The 18,711-nt window shown below is 42.9% G+C and overlaps 1 protein-coding gene across 1 annotated transcript; it reads left to right on the top strand.

Moving 5' to 3' along the window:
- Positions 1-1,770: 1,770 nt before the first annotated feature.
- DPPA2 (developmental pluripotency associated 2) lies at positions 1,771-17,859 on the top strand. Its single transcript, XM_004593243.2, has 6 exons — positions 1,771-1,954; positions 2,995-3,155; positions 3,246-3,299; positions 4,053-4,314; positions 9,665-9,860; positions 17,692-17,859. Exons 1-6 carry the CDS (start codon positions 1,771-1,773, stop codon positions 17,792-17,794), a joined length of 960 nt encoding a protein of 319 aa, XP_004593300.2. The 3' UTR covers positions 17,795-17,859.
- The last annotated feature ends 852 nt before the right edge of the window (positions 17,860-18,711 follow it).

The raw sequence follows: 18,711 nt of genomic DNA, 5'->3' as shown, positions 1-18,711 counted from the left end.
AAACCCTGACTTCTGGATGTGGGCAACCTCCGCCTGGGTAACATGCTCTTGGCAACTGGATTCTTAACCTTTCTTTGCCACGTGATGGAATGTCTGTATCTGGGGGCCGGTAAAGCGTAAAGTTTCTTGTTTCTAGTCCAAAGAAAGATTTGTTTTAGAAAGGACCAAGAAGTGCTGTGGTTGGAAAAGGTGGAAATGAAAAATAAATGGAGGGATAGGATGGGAAGAAAGTGAAAATGGATAATTTAGGTGAAGGCAAAAATAAAGTGACCAAATTCCGTTCTTTTCTTCGGGAATAACAAAGAAAGCAACTCCAGTGCCCTTAGTGCTAGATAGGTTCCCAACCTAGGCATGGGCAATCTGGGCAGAATGAGAAGTTGAAGATGTGAGAATGTATTTACAAAGCCCACCTCGCCAAGCTGCTGTCGGGGGCAGCTGAGTTGGCCAACGTTAGGTGTGTGACTGTGGAAGAATTATGTAGCTACTTTTCTTCAAAGTGAAGCAACATTCTAGAAATCTTGTCACTGCTTCTTTTTGAAGCAGATCACAGCGACTGTGTGTGTGTGTGGGGGGGGGGGGGGAGTGCCTTGAAGAAGTCCTATACAAATGCAAAAGTCACTACGGGCTGGCTGAGAGAGTGGATAGCCTGGCGGAGCCATTGTGTAGATTTAAATAAGGGTAGGAGGAGGGGTGTGGTGTCTGATTTGGAAGTGTTAACCTCGGTCTGGGCTGAAGACTGTTTAGAAGAAAAGCTAAACTCTGTCTTACTAGCACATGTTACTCTATGGCATTGTTCACTTAATTTTTGAGACTTGATTTTCTCAGTTGTAACACAGGCAAACAAATCGCAAATATCATGAGGATTAAATCCGAGAAACACAGAAAAGACAGGAGCAGAGTCTTGTATATTGCAGAGAAACAATCAGTCCTGGTTGCTTCTTACCTGCCTGTACGGTTCATTAGATAACAGAGAGTGTTTGCTCTGAGCTGCATTAGTTACAGCAAAACGCAACAAAGAATCAAACAGGTTCTCCCCTCAAGGCTTCAGAGCTGGAAAGGCAGGCGGGGCTCAGACCGCGGGAATTTGCAGGTTATGCAAGCGAATTCCGGGCTATTTTTGCGTTTTGTCTTTAACCTGGAAAGCAGTGAGGAGCCATTGAGGAATTTTCAGTGGCAGGAGAGCAACCTGATCACCAAGCATGAGTTTGGGGATAACCGATTACTGCTTGTCCCTGTGAGATTTGACAATAGCTGGAATCTTGGGAGAAAAGGCAGAAACACATTCCTTACAGATTTATGAGATAAAGTGGAAGTATTCAGTATTTACTTGATTGAGAGAAGAAGGGAGGAAAGTAATTCCCTCAAGCCCTACCCCTCTATTTTCTCTTTCCTTATCACCCTTTTGTAAATGGGCTTATTGCCCCATCATTGTTTTCCCTATCTAGCAGAGGGTGTGCTAATCAATAATCAGCCTCACAAGGAATTACAGTAACTTTTTTCCGCCAGTGGACATAGTTCAAAAGGTTCCTGGGGAAAAAAAAACCACAAAGACAAAATTATTTGCTTGCTAAAAAAAAAAAAAAAGAAAAGAAAAAAGAAAAAGTAGTACAGCCAGTTTTCTTATAATACACATTTTTATTACTGTTTTTTTTTAACCAATCTTTTTTAAACTGCATTTTTTCCCCGACCTTTGAAAAGTAGTCTCACAGTCATTACAGTGTCTCACTAAATATCAGTGCCTTGACAGTGAGTGTAGCTGCATGGCATGAAATGGAAATTGGTGATTCTTTGCAGGATTACCTTAATGAGGAAGGTGAGCAAGATGTGATTTTAACATTGGTTCCAGTTGATTCTGACACTAAAGAAGAACATCCGGAGGAATCCAATGTTTCTTCAACTGCAGATATCGAACCTGCAGATTTGAATTTTACGAACACCGTGCAAAACAACCAAGGTATGAGAGCAGGGATTGCTCAGGTAGCAACTCCCTCAGCTCTGGGAATATCAGGAATACAGTTCTTGTCTGTCTTCTAATTACATAGCAACCACATTCTTTCAGACCTGAGCACTGTGCTAAGAGATTTCTTCTTCTTTGCTGAGCCCCATGTCCTGCATTTAAGCACAAAACAGGAATGTAGAATCCTGTGAGTAGAGCATACTGTTAATGTGTCAGAAACATGAATTTAGAATCACAATCCATAAAGATCAATTTCTCCTTACAATATGGGATTAACTGGGAAAAAGCAGTCGAGGACAGCTGAAAGCCTGCACTCATGTGGGAGACCCTGAAGAAGCTCCTGGCTTCTGGCTTCAGATCAGCTCAGGTCTGGCCATTGTGGCCACTTGGGAACAGACGAAAGATCTTTCTGTTTCTCTTCTCTGTAAATCTGCTTTTCTAACAAAAATAAATAAATCCTTAAAAAAATGAATTAAAAAATTATCTAGTAGCTCTTAAAATCATGAACTTTTACATTTGTTCACAGTATTTCATATAAGCATATGAAATGCATTTTTCTGGAATGATTTTGTTTTTGGTGATTAATAATGAGAGCTCCAAGACTACGTAAATAATAACTAGAGCCAACCCAAGTGAGGTGACTTGGGGTGCTGTAGAAAAGAAAGCAGAATCACAAGTGAGCTGCTTTTTGGGGCAGAGTGTAGCAAGAACTGACTGGTCCAAAGTGTAGATATTTGGGGGTAAAATTAAATATAACGTTCTTTCCAGGTGGTTCTTTTGGGCCAAAGAAAACAACAGACTAATGTGTATAATATAAAAAACATGGAATCTAGCATACAAGTGCACGTTTAAATCCTAGACCTGCCATTTCTGATGACTGTGGTCTTGGGCAAGTCCTTTCATTCCTAAATGGGTTATCACATGTGTAAGAAAAAAATGGCTATGGGAATGTGGGCAATATAACAAAAAAATCTTTGTCAAACTGACCAATCTGATAAACATAACATCATTACTGAATTTGTTCCATTCTTTTTTAGTTCATCTTTCACAAACAAATGAACAAACCGATGCATGCTCAAAACTTCAGTACAAAACACAGGTTCTTCCGCTGCCAGCCACTTTGCCCCCAATTACTGATGTGTCTCGAAACACTTTGAGGAAATGGTGCCAGGCACTTCATTTGAGTACAGATGGCCAGGTGAGTACGCTGGTGGAAATCCCTTCTGCTTGGGTTCAGTATGGGAATTTGTCAGCTTCTAACTTTTGTTTTGCTCTTTAATTTCCACAGAAGATAGAAGTGTATTTGAGGCTCCAGAGACATGCGTATCCCAATCAAAAACACGTGAGTGATGCATTGTGGTAGCAGGATAGAGGTGGGTTTGCACTGTAATGGTCTGATCTGCCACCACTTTCATCTAAGACTGGTAAGGTAGAATTTCTTAATAACCAGGATTTCTGAGCAGGGACAACTGATTTTTGTTTGTTTGTTTTTGAATTAGTTCTGTGCATCAGAAAGTGTTTCCTATTCTTAGCCTATACTTACTAGATGGCTGTAACACCCCTCTCCACTTCCTCACAGCCTCCACAATTTTTTTTTAAAGATAGGTTTTCTGTTTTTTGACTGGAAAGGCAGATTTTCAGAGAGGAAAGACAGAGAAAGCTCTTCCATCCTCTGGTTCACTCTCCAAATGGCCGCAATGGCCAGCGTGGATCCAGTCTGAAGCCAGGAGCTTTTTCCGTGCTTCCCACATGGTGCAGGGTCCCAAGGCTTTGGGCTGTCTTCGACTGCTTTCCCAGGCCACAAGCAGGGAGCTGGATGGGAAATAGAGCAGCCAGGATACAAACCAACTCCCGTATGGGATCCCAGTGGATGCAGGGCAAGGACTTAGCTACTAGGCTATTGTGCTGGGACCTTCCCCCACATTTTGAACATCAGGTATCTCCCAGTTGAGAACCTGTGTTCTAGAAGAACCCGTATCCCTAAGCCACAGTGATATATGTGGGCATGTCAGTGTAAGCAATGGTAAAAGCAGTACAAAATGCCTGTTGATAAAATCAGGTGTGCTGAATAATTGATCGTGAATTTAATTTGTAGGATGTTCCTGGGACACCACGAGAAGCCAAATTGAAGGCATGTTCGAAGAAACATAGAGCAAAGACCGTTGGAACGAAGCTTGAGGAAAGCTTTGCTTTGAACCAGGGGGAGGAGGAGAGTAACGTAGTTGAAGTGCTGACCTCAGCTCGGGAGGCCATGTTGGCATCTTGGGCCAGAATTGCTGCTAGAGCCAGTCAGCCCAACGCTCTGAATTTCTGTGACATTCCTACTTCAGCTGTAGCCTTTTTACAGGAAGCCTCTGGTAAGATCAACCTTAAAGTGTGTGTACTTTTGCAGAAGTTAACTTTTGTTGTTAATTCAACACTGAGAGATGGTAGAAAGGGATAGGATTAATCAAATTATATGTAGATTAGAAATTGAATCCAAGTAGAATGTGTCTCTGAGTTATGTTTGGATGGGGTTTTAAGCCAGTTGATTGAATGGTGATCTTTTTCTCATCGCTAAATAGGATTTTAAAAATGGGAAGAAGATATAATAATGTGGCTGATTATAGACTGAGGTCTGTTTTCTCCTTAATATAGTTGTGAGATGATGAGTGAGAAGAAAAGCATTGGTTCAAATCATTATTTTACTGTTTCCAATGCATGTGGCATTGATATGTTACTTATAAGCCCTGGTATCCTGGTCTATTAAAAAGGTTACAACTACTTGTCTCAAAGAATGACAAAAATGATTAACTTAAATGAGATACTTGGCACAAGGAAAGCAAACGATGAAAAGGTTCTGGACCTTTGATTGCTGAGAAATCTAACTTTTTTGTCTTTTTTTTTTCTTAAGATTTATTTATTTTTATTTGAAAGGGCAGAGTCACAGAGAAAAATAGAGAGGTCTTCTATCCACTGATTCAATTTCTTAGCTCAACAGCTGGACCTGGACCATTCAGAGGCAGGAACTAGGAGCTTCCAGTTCTATGTGGGTGCAGGGGCCAGGACTTGGGCCATTGCTAGCTGCTTTCTGAGGCACTTAGCAAGGAGCTGCATTGGGAGGGGAGCATCCAGGAATCAAATTAGCACCTCTATGGGATCCTAGTTCACAGGCAGAGGCTTAGCCATTTATACTATGCCACTGGCCTGTGTTTCCAACTCTTGCTTATCTTTTTTTATTATTATTATTATTGGAAAGTCAGATTTACTGAGAGGAGGAGAGACAGAAAGATCTTCCATCCCCTGGTTCACTGCCCAAGCGGTCACAATGGCTAGAGCTGAGCCAATCCAAAGCCAGGAGCTTCTTCCAAGTCTCCCACACGGGTGCAGGGTCCCAAGATTTTGGACCATCCTCTACTGTTTTCTCAGGATACAAGCGTGGAGTTAGAAGGGAATTGGAGCAGCCAAGATTAAAACTGGTGCCCATACAGGATCCCAAGGCGAGGATTTAGCCACTAAGCTACCATGCTGAGCCCATTACTTGAATTGGTCTCCCCAACCCCAGAAGTGTTTTTTTTTTTTTCCCTTTGTGTGTGTATGTTTTTATTTGAAAGGGGGAGTCACAGAGAGAGAAGGAAAGATGGAGATTTTTCATTTGCTTATTCATTCTCCAAATAGTTCTTGTGAGTGGAACTGGGCCAGATCAAAGACAAGATCCAGCTTCTTTTGCATCTCTCCCATGGGCAACATGTTTCGTGGGCTTGGGTGATCTTCCACTGCTTTCCCTGGCAGATCAGCAGGGTCTGGATTGAAAGTGGAGCAGCGGGACTCCAAGCAGTTCCCATATAGGTTGGTTACACTGCAGAAAGCTTGGCCTGTTGTGCAAGAGCTTTTAGAACTAACTCCAAAGTTTTCTTGAAGTCAAAGCCAACTTGAATGGTGGAGTATTCTTTTCTTCCAGATGTATTTATTTGAAAGGCAGAGTTACACAGAGAAGAGAGAGAGAGAGATGGAAGTATTCAATCCATTAAATTGCTCTCCAAATGTCGATAATAGCTGGGGTGCACCCATGTCAAAGCCAGGAGCCTAGAGCCTTCACACCTCCGCATGGGCAGCGAGGCCCCAGTCCTTGGAATATCACTGCTTTTCCAAGTACGTTTGCAATATTGCATCAGAGCTGGGGCATCATTTTCTGTCTCTTTTCTATTTCTTTCTCTCTTCTCTTACTCCCTCCCTTTTTATCCTGATAAAGTTTATTTAAAAGATGAGGAAAACATGGGCACTCTTAGCTTGTATATAGGGATAAAGTGGTCAGGGAGGGGAAAGGTGGAAGAGAGGTTTCTATTTGTGTCTGTGGAAAGCTAGCACCCCTCGCCGTTCTCTGGCAACATCCCTAATGAAATAGTGTCATCCTGTAAGGGCCTCCCCTTTTGTGTTTCTGTTTCTTGGGTAGGCATCCACTGTGGCTCAGGGCTGTATCCAACTGCTATAGATCTTATGCTGAACATGTAGCCTCTCTTCCTTTTATACTCTAGGCTGTGTACACTGCTCATCTATAGATAAGGAAGCCCACCATGATTGCTCCTTCCGATTTTAAACTCATGGTATTTGTACCATTTCCCATCCCTTTTCTTTCTCCCTTTCCTTGTTTTCTTGAAAATACTCATTTCTCGGGCCAGGCGGTGTGGCCTAACGGCTTAAGTCCTCACCTTGAACGCCCCGGGATCCCATACGGGCGCCGGTTCTAATCCCGGCTGACCTGCTTCCCATCCAGCTTCCTGCTTGTGGCCTGGGAAAGCAGTCCAGGACGCCCCGAAGTCTTGGGACCATGCACCCACGTGGGAGACCTGGAAGAAGTTCCTGGCTCTTGGCTCCGGATCGGTACAGCACCGCCTGTTGTGCTCACTTGGGGAGTTAATCATCGGATGGAGGATCTTCTTCTGTCTCTCCTCCTCTCTGTATATGACTTTGTAATGAAATAAAATAAATCTTTTTTTTTTCCTTTAAAGAAAATACTCATTTATCGGGCCCGGCGGGCATGGCCTACTGGCTAAAGTCTTCACCTTGAACGCACCGGGATCCCATATGGGATCTCTTCTTCTGTCTCTTCTAATCAAGTATGATGGTGCAACAGGGGAAGTGGGATTCTGTTCTTCTCAAAGTCATTATTTTGCTGCAAGGAAACTTGTTCATTAAAGATTTTTCAGGGCCTCGCAGGCACCATCATCACACAATGAAGCAGTCCTGCCTGGGCCCGGCGGCGTGGCCTAGCAGCTAAAGTCCTCGCCTTGAAAGCCCCGGGATCCCATATGGGCGCCGGTTCTAATCCCAGCAGCCCCACTTCCCATGCAGCTCCCTGCTTGTGGCCTGGGAAAGCACTGGAGGACGGCCCAAAGCCTTGGGACCCTGCAGTTGTGTGGGAGACCTAGAGAAGGTTCCTGGTTCCCGGCTTCGGATCGGCGCAGCACCGGCCGCTGCGCTCACTTGGGGAGTGAATCATTGGATGGAAGATCTTCCTGTCTTTCTTTCCTCCTCTCTGTATATCTGACCTTGTAGTAAGAATAAATAAATCTTAAAAAAAAAAAAGAAAGAAAATACTCATTTCTCTAATTGGTTTGTTTTTTAAATGAAAAAAAAAAAAAAAGGTAGATTTATTGAGAGGGTGAGAGAGACCAGATTCTGTCATCTGTTGGTTTATTCCTTAAATGTGTGATTTTCAGGGCTGACCCATGCTGAAGTCAGGAACCAGGCACTGATTTCAGGTCTCCTACGTGGGTGGCAGGGACCCAAGTACTTGACTCATGTTGGGATACAGACTGGGTGGGAGCTGGAATCAGTTGTGGGACCAAGACTGGACCCAGGTACTCTGTTATGGCATGGGGCATTCTAATACCTAACCACCAGGCCAGGTGCCTGCCTCTTCCTTTAAATAAAAACTCTGGACTGTTTTCACCAGTTAAGGCAATACATTGTAGTTGTTAAGTAAATGGTCTGTAATTCAGAATTCTTGTTCCTTTGCCTTGGCATAGGTAAGGTTTATTTATATATATATTTAACATCTAATTTCATTTATTTGAAAAGCAGTTTTAACATTTATTTTATTTATTTGAATGACAATGACAGAGGGAGAAATATTTTCCATCTGCTGATTCAGTCCCAAAGGGCCACAAAAGCTGGGGTGAGCCAGTGCAAAGACAGGATCTAGAAACTCCATCTTTGTCTCACACATAGGTTATGGGATGCCTAGGCACTTGGATTATCAACTTCTGTTTTCTCAGATGAATTAGCAGGAAGCTGGGTTGGAAGTGAAGTAGCCGGGACTCAAAATGACACTCCAATAGGAGATGTAGAGCTTACCTTAGTGTGCCATAGCACTGCTCACAGCTCCGGATTTGGGGGAAAGTTATATTTAACACTGCAAGCTATTGCTATCAGAAAAGCAACTGGGAGATATATATTAAAAATGTTCTTACAAATACATGTATTAATTTATTTCAATCAGTTGGTACAATGCTAGTATTCCAGAAAAGGTAGATGTCATTATCTTCTGTGGTATACAATTTGTGAACTTTGCACGCTTCCTTGAATTTTCATTTCTGAGGCATTTCTTTTGATCCATGCGTGAACAGAATGTGAGCAAATTCAAGAGTGCATTGCAAAGAGGTTGTATTGATGTACGGTGTTTTTGAAAATGATTTTTCACTTTTTGAGGATTTTATTTCTTTATTTGAAAAATAACTCTTGAGCCCTCCTAAGGCAGGACTTTACTTACAACCAGAACAAAGTAGTAGGAAAACCAGTTGCAATTTTTTTCCCTTGCAAGTAGTGCACATCTCAGGTTTCTTTTGCAGCTGCATGAAAGCTGAACAAAACGATTGTGAAGTGTAATTCCAACACTGATTTGAATGACAGTTGTGCCATGTACAATTGCTCCCTCATTCTACTTGTGAATTTGTGCTGAAATTTTGTAGAAGATACTTCTTCATAGATACTTTGGATGAAAAGCAATATTTGTTGTACTGATTCCCCAAAATGCAGCCAGCAAATAGAATGTCCTGTTTATAACTGAATAGCATGTGATTTAGCATCTAGTTTCACAATCCTGGAGTTACATCCTGTCTTTAACAGTGAGTGCATACTTGACCTTGGGCAAGTTTGTTTCTTCCTTTCTTGTTTATTTTACTTACAGGAACGATAAAGAAAAAGAGATTTCCATTTGTTAATTGACACACCACAAAAGCCAGGACTGGGCCAGACCAGAATAAGGAATCTAGAACTTGATCTGAGTCCCCCACATGGGTGGCAGGTGCCCATTTACTTGATGATCCACTACTTTTCCAGATGCTGATCTCAGGCAGAGCAGCTGGGGACAGAGGACTGCTATTCCCTACAAGATGCATCACAAGCTGTGATTTTCATTTGAAAGATTTACCGTTTGCTGGTTCATTCCTCAAACGCCCACAATAACCAGGGTTGGACCAGGCCAAAATCAGAAGCCTGGATCTTCCAAATGAGTGGCAGGGACTTCAGTGCCTGGGCTATATCACCTGCTGCCTCCCATTGTGTGTGGAAGAAGGAATGTGGATTTGAAGCAGAGTAGCTGGGACTTGAACCAGGCACAGCAATATAGGATCTAGGTCTTCCAACCTATGACTTAACCACTGAGCTGCCCTTTGAGAAGCAATTTTGATCTCTGCTGTTGATATTTGCTTCTCTTTCCCTCCTCAGGTTTCAGGTGGTGTGTGGTGCATGGCCGACTTCTCCCTGCGGATGTACCTGGCTGGGTTCGCCTGCAGTTCTGTGCAGGTCAGGTCTGGGTGCCTGACACTCGCAAGAGAATGATAAGCCTCTTACTGTTACCAGCCTGCAATTTCCCAACTCCAGGAATAGAAGACAACATGATATGCCCTGACTGTACTAAGAGGTAATGCTGAAGTATTTTAAAAAATGGTTTTATTTGAAAGGTAGCGTGAGAGAGAGAGAGAGAGATCTTCCATCCATAAGTTCACTCAGCAAATAATTGCAGTGGCCAGGGTTGAGTCAGTTCAAAGCTGTGAGCTAGGATTCCCATGGTGGTGTCCTATGAGGGTGGCAGAGGCCCAAGTACTTGGCCAGTTTCCTGCTATTTTATCAGGTATTAACACAGAGCTGAGTTGTAAGTGAAGCATCTTTTTTTTTTTTAAGATTTATTTTTATTGCAAAGTAAGATATACAGAGAGGAGGAAATGCAGAGAGGAAGATCTTCCGTCCGATGATTCACTTTTCAAGTGGCCACAACCGTCAGAACTGAGCCAATCTGAAGCCAGGAGCTTCTTCAGGGTCTCCTACCTGGGTGCAAAGTCCCAAGGCTTTGGGCCGTCCTCTGCTGCTTTCCCAGGTCACAAGCAGGGAGCTGGATGGGGAGTGGGGCCACTGGTATTAATACCGGCACCCATATGGCATCCCAGCGTGTGCAAGGCGAGGACTTTAGCTGCTGGGGTACTATACTGGCCCCAAGATTTTTATATTTTTATTGGAAAGACAGATACACAGTGAGAAGGAGATACAGAGAGATCTTCCATCCATGGGTTCCCTCCCCAAGTGACCACAAAGACCAGAGTTAAGCTGATTTGAAGCCAGGAGGTTCTTCCAGGTCTCCCACATGGGTGCAAGATCCCAGGCTTTGGAATGTCTTCCCCTGCTTTCCCAGGCCACAAGCAGCGACTTAATGGGAAGTGGAACAGCTGGGACATGTACCAGCAGCCATATGGGATCCCAGCATGTGCAAGGCAAGGATTTAGCCATTAGACTATTGAACTGGTTTTGTTCTCTTACTCGGCCTATAGTTAAGGTTAGGAACAGGGCACAGACTTTACTAGTGGATGAGAGCTCAAATGAATGCAGCTGGTGTTTGGCAACCTGTGCAGAGGAACTGACAGTCATACCCCCATATCTGTCTAAATTCTAGTAACTTGGTCTCAAAGAAAAACTCAAACATCGAGCTTTTTATTATTACACACTAGATATGTACCTGCAGATACAAAAATTAACGGGATAAGCCCAGTGTGGTGCTTGCATGTTCTATGGGCACCGGTTCAGTTCATGTCCTGGCTGCTCCCCTTCCCTTTCAGCTCCCTGTTTGTGGCCTGGAAAAGTGGTAGAGAATGGTCCAAAGCCTTGGGAACTTGCACCTGTGTGAGAGACCTGGAAGAAGCTCCTGGTTTTTGGCTTTGGATCGGTGCAGCTCTGGCCTTTGAGGCCAATTGGGGAGTTAACCAGAGGACGGATCTTTCTCACTGTCTCTCCTTCTCTCTCTATCTCTGACGATAAAAAGAAGTCTTTTGAAAAGTTAATCAGACAAATATTTATACCCCATATTAAAATGAAAGTAAATAAGGGAAACTATAATAATATGGGAGGCCTGCATATTGCAGTGGTTAGAGAAACTTCAGGGACTGGCTCGGTAGCCTAATTGCTGAAGTCCTCACTTGCATGTGCCTGGGTCTCATTTGGGTGCCAGTTCTAATCCCAGCAGTCCCACTTCCCATCCAGCTTCCTGCTTGTGGCCTGGGAAAGCAGTGGAGGACGGCCCAATGCTTTGGTACCCTGCACCCGTGTGGGAGATCCAGAAGAATTTCCTGGCTCCTGGCTTCGGATTGATGCAGCACCAGCAGTTGCAGTCACTTGGGGAGTAAATCATCGGACGGAGGATCTTCCTCTCTGTCTCTTCTCTATATATCTGGCTTTCCAATAAAAATGAATAAATCTTTTAAAAAAAAAAGGAGAAACTTCAAATGAGATTACATGTATTTATTTATTTTTATTGTAATGGCAGATTTACAGAGATAATGAAAGATATTTCATCTTCTCAAGTTGTAATGCATGGTGCTGAACTGATCTGAAGCCAGGAGACAGGAGCCTCTTTTGCGTCTTCCACATGGGTGCAGGGTCCCAAGGCCTTGGGCTGTCCTGTATTTTCCCAAGCCACAAACAGGAAGGTGGGTGGGAAATGGAGCAGCTGGGATGTGAGCTGGTGTCCATTTGGGATCCCAGTGCTTGCAAGGGGAGGGTTTTGCTGCTGAGTCAATGTGTTGGCCCCAGAAGAGATTACATGTGCTGCGGAAGAGCTTATCAGTTGGAAAAGAATAATCGAAGTCTTTTTCATGAAAATAGCATATTCAAATATGAAGAAATAACAATATAGGATCCACTCAGAAACTACTGAGATCACTATAATTAAAGCTTAGATTGAAAACGTTTTTGGTGAGAGAAGGAGCAGTTCCTGAAGGGTTTTATAAATGTCATTATTTTTCAGCCATATTTTGTTATCTCGATTTATTTTGTTTGTTCAAAAGGCAGAGTGGGAGATACAGAGAGATCAAAAAAATCTTCAATCTGCTCAGGCTGAACCAGGCTGAAGTCTGGAGCCTTGAACTTCATCTAGGTGTCCAACACGAGTGACAAGGGCCCAGCACTTGGATCATCTTCCACTGCTCTCCTAGCTTCATTGACAAGGAGCTAGGTGGGAAGAAGGGCAGTCAAAACTGGAATTGGCACTGTGATGGAGTGCCCATGTTCAAGAGGCAGCTTCATTTGCAGTTCCACAACACAAGCCTGGCAGCCACTGTTGGCATTCAGATTTCCTTGATACTATGACAAGCATTACATATCTAAGGGAAGGATACACCAAGTATGCAGAAAATTTCACATGCTCTGTAAAAGTCGCAACGTTCACCCATGAGCGTGAAATTTTTTTTACTGTTGGAATTGGGAAGTGATATGAGAGGGTGTATATGGGGGAGATGTATTTATTTGCTGGAAAGGCAGCATAACGTAAAGGGAGAAAGATAGAGTGAGAGGGTTTCCACCCACTGATTCACTCCCCAGATGCCTGCAACTGCTAGAGTACGATCCAAAGCCAGGACATCTGGGTCTTTGAAGTAGGTGCAGGGGCTCCAGGACTTTGGCCATCTTCCGGTCATTTCCCAGGCTCAGTAACAGGGAGCTGGATCTGAAGTTGTGTAGCCACAACTTAAATTGGTGCCCACATGGGCTGCTGGTGCAGCAGGCTGCGGCTTTATGTGATGTGCCAAAGCACTGGTAGTTGCTATTTCTTTATTTTTAAATTTAAAGTCAGAAAAACAGATATGCATTTGCTGAGTCACTTGTCAAATGCTCAGAAGAGCTAAGAGCCAAATGAAGCCAGGTCGTTGGAACTCAATATATGCTCTCACAGGGTTGGCGGGATCCACGCAGCTGAGCCATGATCTGTTGCCTCCCGGAGGATGCAAAGGCAGGAAGTTGGACGAGAAGTGCAGTAGTTGAGGCGGCTTTGCTTTTTTATCCCATATATCTTAAATGTCTCATTCATCTCCAAATTCTTTGCTCCTATAATCAGACCATTCCTGAGATACTATGTTAATTTCTTCTTTACCCACCGATCTACCCTCCAATGCAAAATTTTAATACAATGGCATTGTGACCTAACAGAGTAAACCACCACCTGGCTGCTAGCATCCAGTGTCAGAATGTCAGTGAGTCTCAGTTGCTCTGCTTCCAAATGCATCCAGGAGGCCACAGGTATAGCAGGGCAGGGCTGAAGCCAGGAGCACAGGATTCAGTTGAAGCCTCCCATTGGGGTAGTAGAGCCACAACCCCTAAGTGCTCACTGCTCCCTGACAAGGTGCAAACAAGAGGAATTCATAGAATGGAAGGATAACTAGTTTACAAATATGAACTATTTCAAAATAGCTACGAGAGACAAGTGTCACTGTCCTGCGGTGATGGACTTGGTGCATGGAGCCAATAATAACATGCCTGGACTCTGACTGATGGTCAAAAGCCAAAGTTTATTGTTAGTGGCAACAGAGAGTCATATAGGATAAGGGAAGAGGTACTGAGCTTATCAACAAAACCCATCAACTGTTCTATGCCTTTCTTTGCAACTCTTGTATATCCCACTCAGCTGTTCTCATACAAATGACATATCCATTTAGCTATATACAAATATTATCGATTGTAATCCTGTGCTTGCTGACCTTCCAGGGTCACAGTGTCCTTCTACAGAGAGGGACTTTTTTTTTTTTTTTTTTTTTTTTTTAAGATTTATTTTATTTTCATTACAAAGTCAGATATACTGAGAGGAGGAGAGATAGAGAGGAAGTGGAGCTGCCGGGATTAGAACCAGCGGCCATATGGGATCAAGGCGAGGACCTTAGCCACTAGGCCACGCTGCCAAGCCCGAGAGGGACTTTTTATGCTCCCAAAACAATAACAAATGACCCATGTAGGGACCAGCACAACGGACTAATCCTTCAAGCACCATGATCCCATGCAGGGCTGGTTGGTGTACCAGCTGTACCAGTTCCCAACCAGCTCTCTGCTTGTGGCCTGGGAAAGCAGTGGAGGATGGCTAAGCCCTTGGAACTCTGCATCTGTGTGGAAGAACAGGAAGACGCTTCTGGCTCAGCTCGGATCGGTTCAGCTCTGGCCATTGTGGCCATTTGGAGAGTGAACAAGCAGATAGAAGATCTCTCTGTCTCTCCTCTTTGTAAATCTGCCTTTCCAATAAAAGCAAATGAATCTTAAAAAAAAAAAAAAAAGAAGGAAATGATCTATGTATAGAAATAACACACTGTACCCGAAAAAGATAGATACAATTACTAAATGTTGATGAAAAAATGAAACATTTAATTTAATCCTAGTGTTTTAAAAAAAAGGATTTATTTATTTATTTATTCAAAAGAGAGAGAGTGAGCTTGCATTCTCTGGTTCACTTTCCCAACTGCGAAAGCTGGTCTGATTGAAAGCTAGGGGCTTCTTCTGCGTACAGAAGGCCAAACACTTGGACTATCTTCCACTGCTTTCCCAAGTGTCTTAGAAAAGCTAGGGTTGGAAGTGAGCAGCCAGAACTTGAGCCAGTACTCAAATGAAATTCTGGTGCAAATGTGGGATACCAGCGGTTCAGGTGACCAGTTTATCAGCTGTGCCATGGTACTGGTCCTAAGCATTTACTGTAAAATGGAGTAATAGGGGAAATTGACTTGGAGGGGTTGGATTTAGTAGGGGGATTGGAAACCCTAGAGCCTATGGAACTGCATCATAAAGCAACAATAAATACTGGTTTTAAAAGGTAATAATAGGGCCTGGTGCAATAGCCTTGTGGCTAAATTGTTGCCTTGCATGCGCCAGAATCCCATACGGCTACCAGTTCATATCCCGGCTGCTCCACTATCCTTCTTGCTCCCTGCTTGTGGCCTGGAAAAATGTCCCAAAGACGTGAGACCCTGCACAGTGTGGGAGACCTGAAAGAAGCTCCTGGCTCTTGGCTTCGGGTTGGCTCAGCTCTGGTGTTTGTGGCCACCTGGAATGAACTAGCAGAAGGATCTTTCTGTTTTTCCTTCTCTCTGTAAATCTACCTTTCCAAAAAAAAAAATCTTTAAAAATAAATATAAAATGTAACAATACTGTGCAGTTGAGATTGGCAGGTTGGGACACCACTGATGGCTTTTTTGAGAGTAGATTGGGAAAGTCAGTGGAAACAAAACGGTGGGGCCTGGCGCGGTATCCTAGTAGCTTGCAGGTGCTGGTATCCCACATAGGCACCGGTGTCCTGCTTCCCATCCAACTCCTTGCTGTGGCCTGGGAAAGCAGTCGAGGACAGCCCAAAGTCTTGGGACCCTGCACCCGCGTGGGAAGACCTGGAAGAGGCTCCTGGTTCTTGGCTTCAGATTGGTTGTTGCAGTCAATTGAGTGAATCAATGGACGGAAGATCTTCGTCTCTGTCTCTCCTCCTCCTCTCTGTATATCTGATTTTCCAATAAAAAGAAATAAACCTAAAAAAAGGAAAGAAAGAAACAGAAGGGTGATTGCAGCAACGTGACGTGGAGTATGAGAAGCAGTGCAGTTCTCATACAAATGATATATCCATTTAGCTATAGGAATGGTACCCATTCATTTGTTTTCATACAAATTATCAATTGTAATCCTGTGCTCGCTGACCTTCCAGGGTCATTTGAGGCTGGAAGGAAGTTAAGGAAGCCATGACCTCAAAGAATGTCCTTTTTCTTTGTTTCCCCTGCCTTCCTTTCTCATTTCTCTTATTTTCCTCCCTTCATTTTTGTTGTGCATTTAATTTGGGAAACTAAATGTATAAATAAAATGGGGGAAACAATGGCCGTGCATGAATGGGGAAGAGCTGTGCAAAAGCAAACAAAAAGGAAGACATAATGGTAGAGTAGAACCAATCGTAGGACACAGGTATGAGCCCCAAGAACAAGTGAGTACCCTGGGCTTCTGTGTACTACAAAAAGTTTTTAAACTCACTAAGCCCAGATTTTACGACAACTTAGGAGGAACCCCAGATTCATATTTCTTATTTTGTAAGCATTTAACTTCTTTCTCTTCCTTCTTTCCTTCCTGCTTGAATGATTTATTTATTTAAAAAAAAATTAATTTGGAAGGCAGAATGACAAAGTTAGACCAAAAGTGAGAGTGAGAGAGAGAGTCTGCCATGCATTGGTTCACTCCCAGAATGACTACAATAACCAGGGCTAGCCCAGGCTAGAGCCAGGAGTCTGAACTCCATTCAGCTCTCCCAGATGGGCTCTGGGGTTCAAGTACCTGGGTAATTTTTTTTTCCTTCTGGACACATTAGAATACTCATTAGCGTACTATGACATGGGGTTTTGGCATTGTCGGCATGAGCAGACTCTGGATCGCTGCAGTGACGGCCCCACTAGCATTTTCAATGATTTGGTGTGGAATGGTTTGTCTCACTGTAGCAATATTTTTTTAAGGTTATTGTAAATTTATTTATTATTTTTTATTCATTATATTGTATTATTTTTTTATTTATTATTTTTAATTCATTAATTACATTGTATTATGTGACACAGTTTCGTAGGTACTTGGGTTCTCCCCACCCCTCCCCCATGCCCTCCCACCATGGTGGATTCCTCCACCTTGTTGCATAACCACAGTTCAAGTTTCGTTGAGATTCCCCCATCGCAAGCGTATACCAAACATAGAGTCCAGCATCTTATTGTCCAGTCAAGTTCAATGGCTTCTTAGGTATACCCTCTCTGGTCCGAAGACAGAACCAGCAGAGTATCATCCCGATCAATTAAAAGCTCCAACATACCATCAGCAAAAATTTACATCATTATGGAATTAATTGACATAGTAATGAGTAACCAATATGTTAAAAATAAATGCGAGATCGGTTGTGGTTAAGAACTTGTTTTTTGTTTTTTTTTAACATACTGGTTACGCAAAACCATGTCAATTCCATAATGTTACAAATTGCTGTTAATGTTATATTGGGACTCTTAATTGACTGGGATGATATTCTACCAGCTCTAACTTTGGACCAGAAATGGTCTCCCCAAGAAACTGTTCAACCCATCTGGACAATAAGTAGCTGGACTCTATGTTTGGTATATGTTTGCAAGGAAAGAATCTTGATTGAATTTGAACTGTAATACTGCACCAAGGTGGAGGAATCCACCAGGGGGGAGGGGTGTGGGGAGGGGTGGGGGGATTCCCAGAGCCTATGAAACTGTCACATAATGCATAATAATTAATAAAAAAAAAATCTAAAAAAAAAAAATGCGAGATCTTAACCACCTTCTGTGACCACCTCATTGACATTTCAATTTTAGTTTATAATACACCAAGACTTCTGTGTCTCTTAGAAAGTTGACAAACTGATCTCATTTGCATGTAGCAATATTTTTACGGTTGTTTGCTAACTTGTTTTCTAACTTGTTCCACAGGAATAAGAAATTGATGAGAAGATTGATGACAGTGGGGAAGAAGATTAAATGCACTGTAAGAAAACAGAATATGCTTATGCCACCCCAAAATATGCCACCTTAAGTAGTGTTTCAGTGTGATTTTTACCTTAGGGTACTTGAGAAGAAGGAGATTCAAGGAAAGTTCCCTTGCTTCCCGCCAAAAACAAAACAAAACAAAAAACCCGCTTTTTCGACAATAAGTGGTATTTAAGTTAATGAAAGTCCTACCTCAGCTTCTACCGGGAAGAAGTGGTGGAGCCCACTGGCACGCACCTCAGTAATTCTGACCATTCTTGATGTTTCCTGATGCTTCTTGTATAGGCTTATTAAAACTTTAGTCTTGTTGAATTCTGCTTGGTTTGGTTCCACATTCTCTTCCTTATGTGAGCGGTTTCCGGAGAAATTACAGATTTCCCATCTATTTACCCCTCTGCCCTCCCCCCCGTGCCCACTGTGCCTGACTTTTCTCAACTGCTTGCATTAATGGTGTACATTTGTTGCAACTAATGAGTCAGTCAGTTTGGGCACATTAATTAAAGACCATATTTTAAAATGTTGTTCTTATTGATAGAACATGTGATTTTGACAAATGTTTTCATGGATGTGTCCAATACAAGAGTACTTCAAAAAGTCTATGGAAAAGTAAAATTTAAAGATATGTTGGGAATATGTGTAGGACCTAGGAGGTAAAGTCGCTTTGTCCCTCACTGGAATTTGTGAGTGAAGCAATCAGCAGTGACATCCATCCGACTTGGGCCTCTTGCTGACAGGAGCGTTGGGACACGGTGGTGGTGGCTCTGGTCACTCAGGTCCTGTTGCCTGCTCGACAGGAGACCTGAACTGAGTGTCTAGGTGCAGCCTCAGCTCAACATCACCTGTTACTGGCATTTGCGGAGCAAACTGGTGGAGGGGAACTAACTCTATGCCTCTCAAACATTTTTCAAAGAATGGTACATTTTCGATCATGAAAAAATCAAAATCTATGCATAGTTGTTTTCA

This window comes from Ochotona princeps, chromosome 3 (genome assembly GCF_030435755.1).
Source record: "Ochotona princeps isolate mOchPri1 chromosome 3, mOchPri1.hap1, whole genome shotgun sequence".
NCBI lineage: Eukaryota > Metazoa > Chordata > Mammalia > Lagomorpha > Ochotonidae > Ochotona > Ochotona princeps.
The sequence above is the reverse complement of the archived record's forward strand: the minus strand, read 5'-3'. Positions and strand labels throughout refer to the sequence as shown.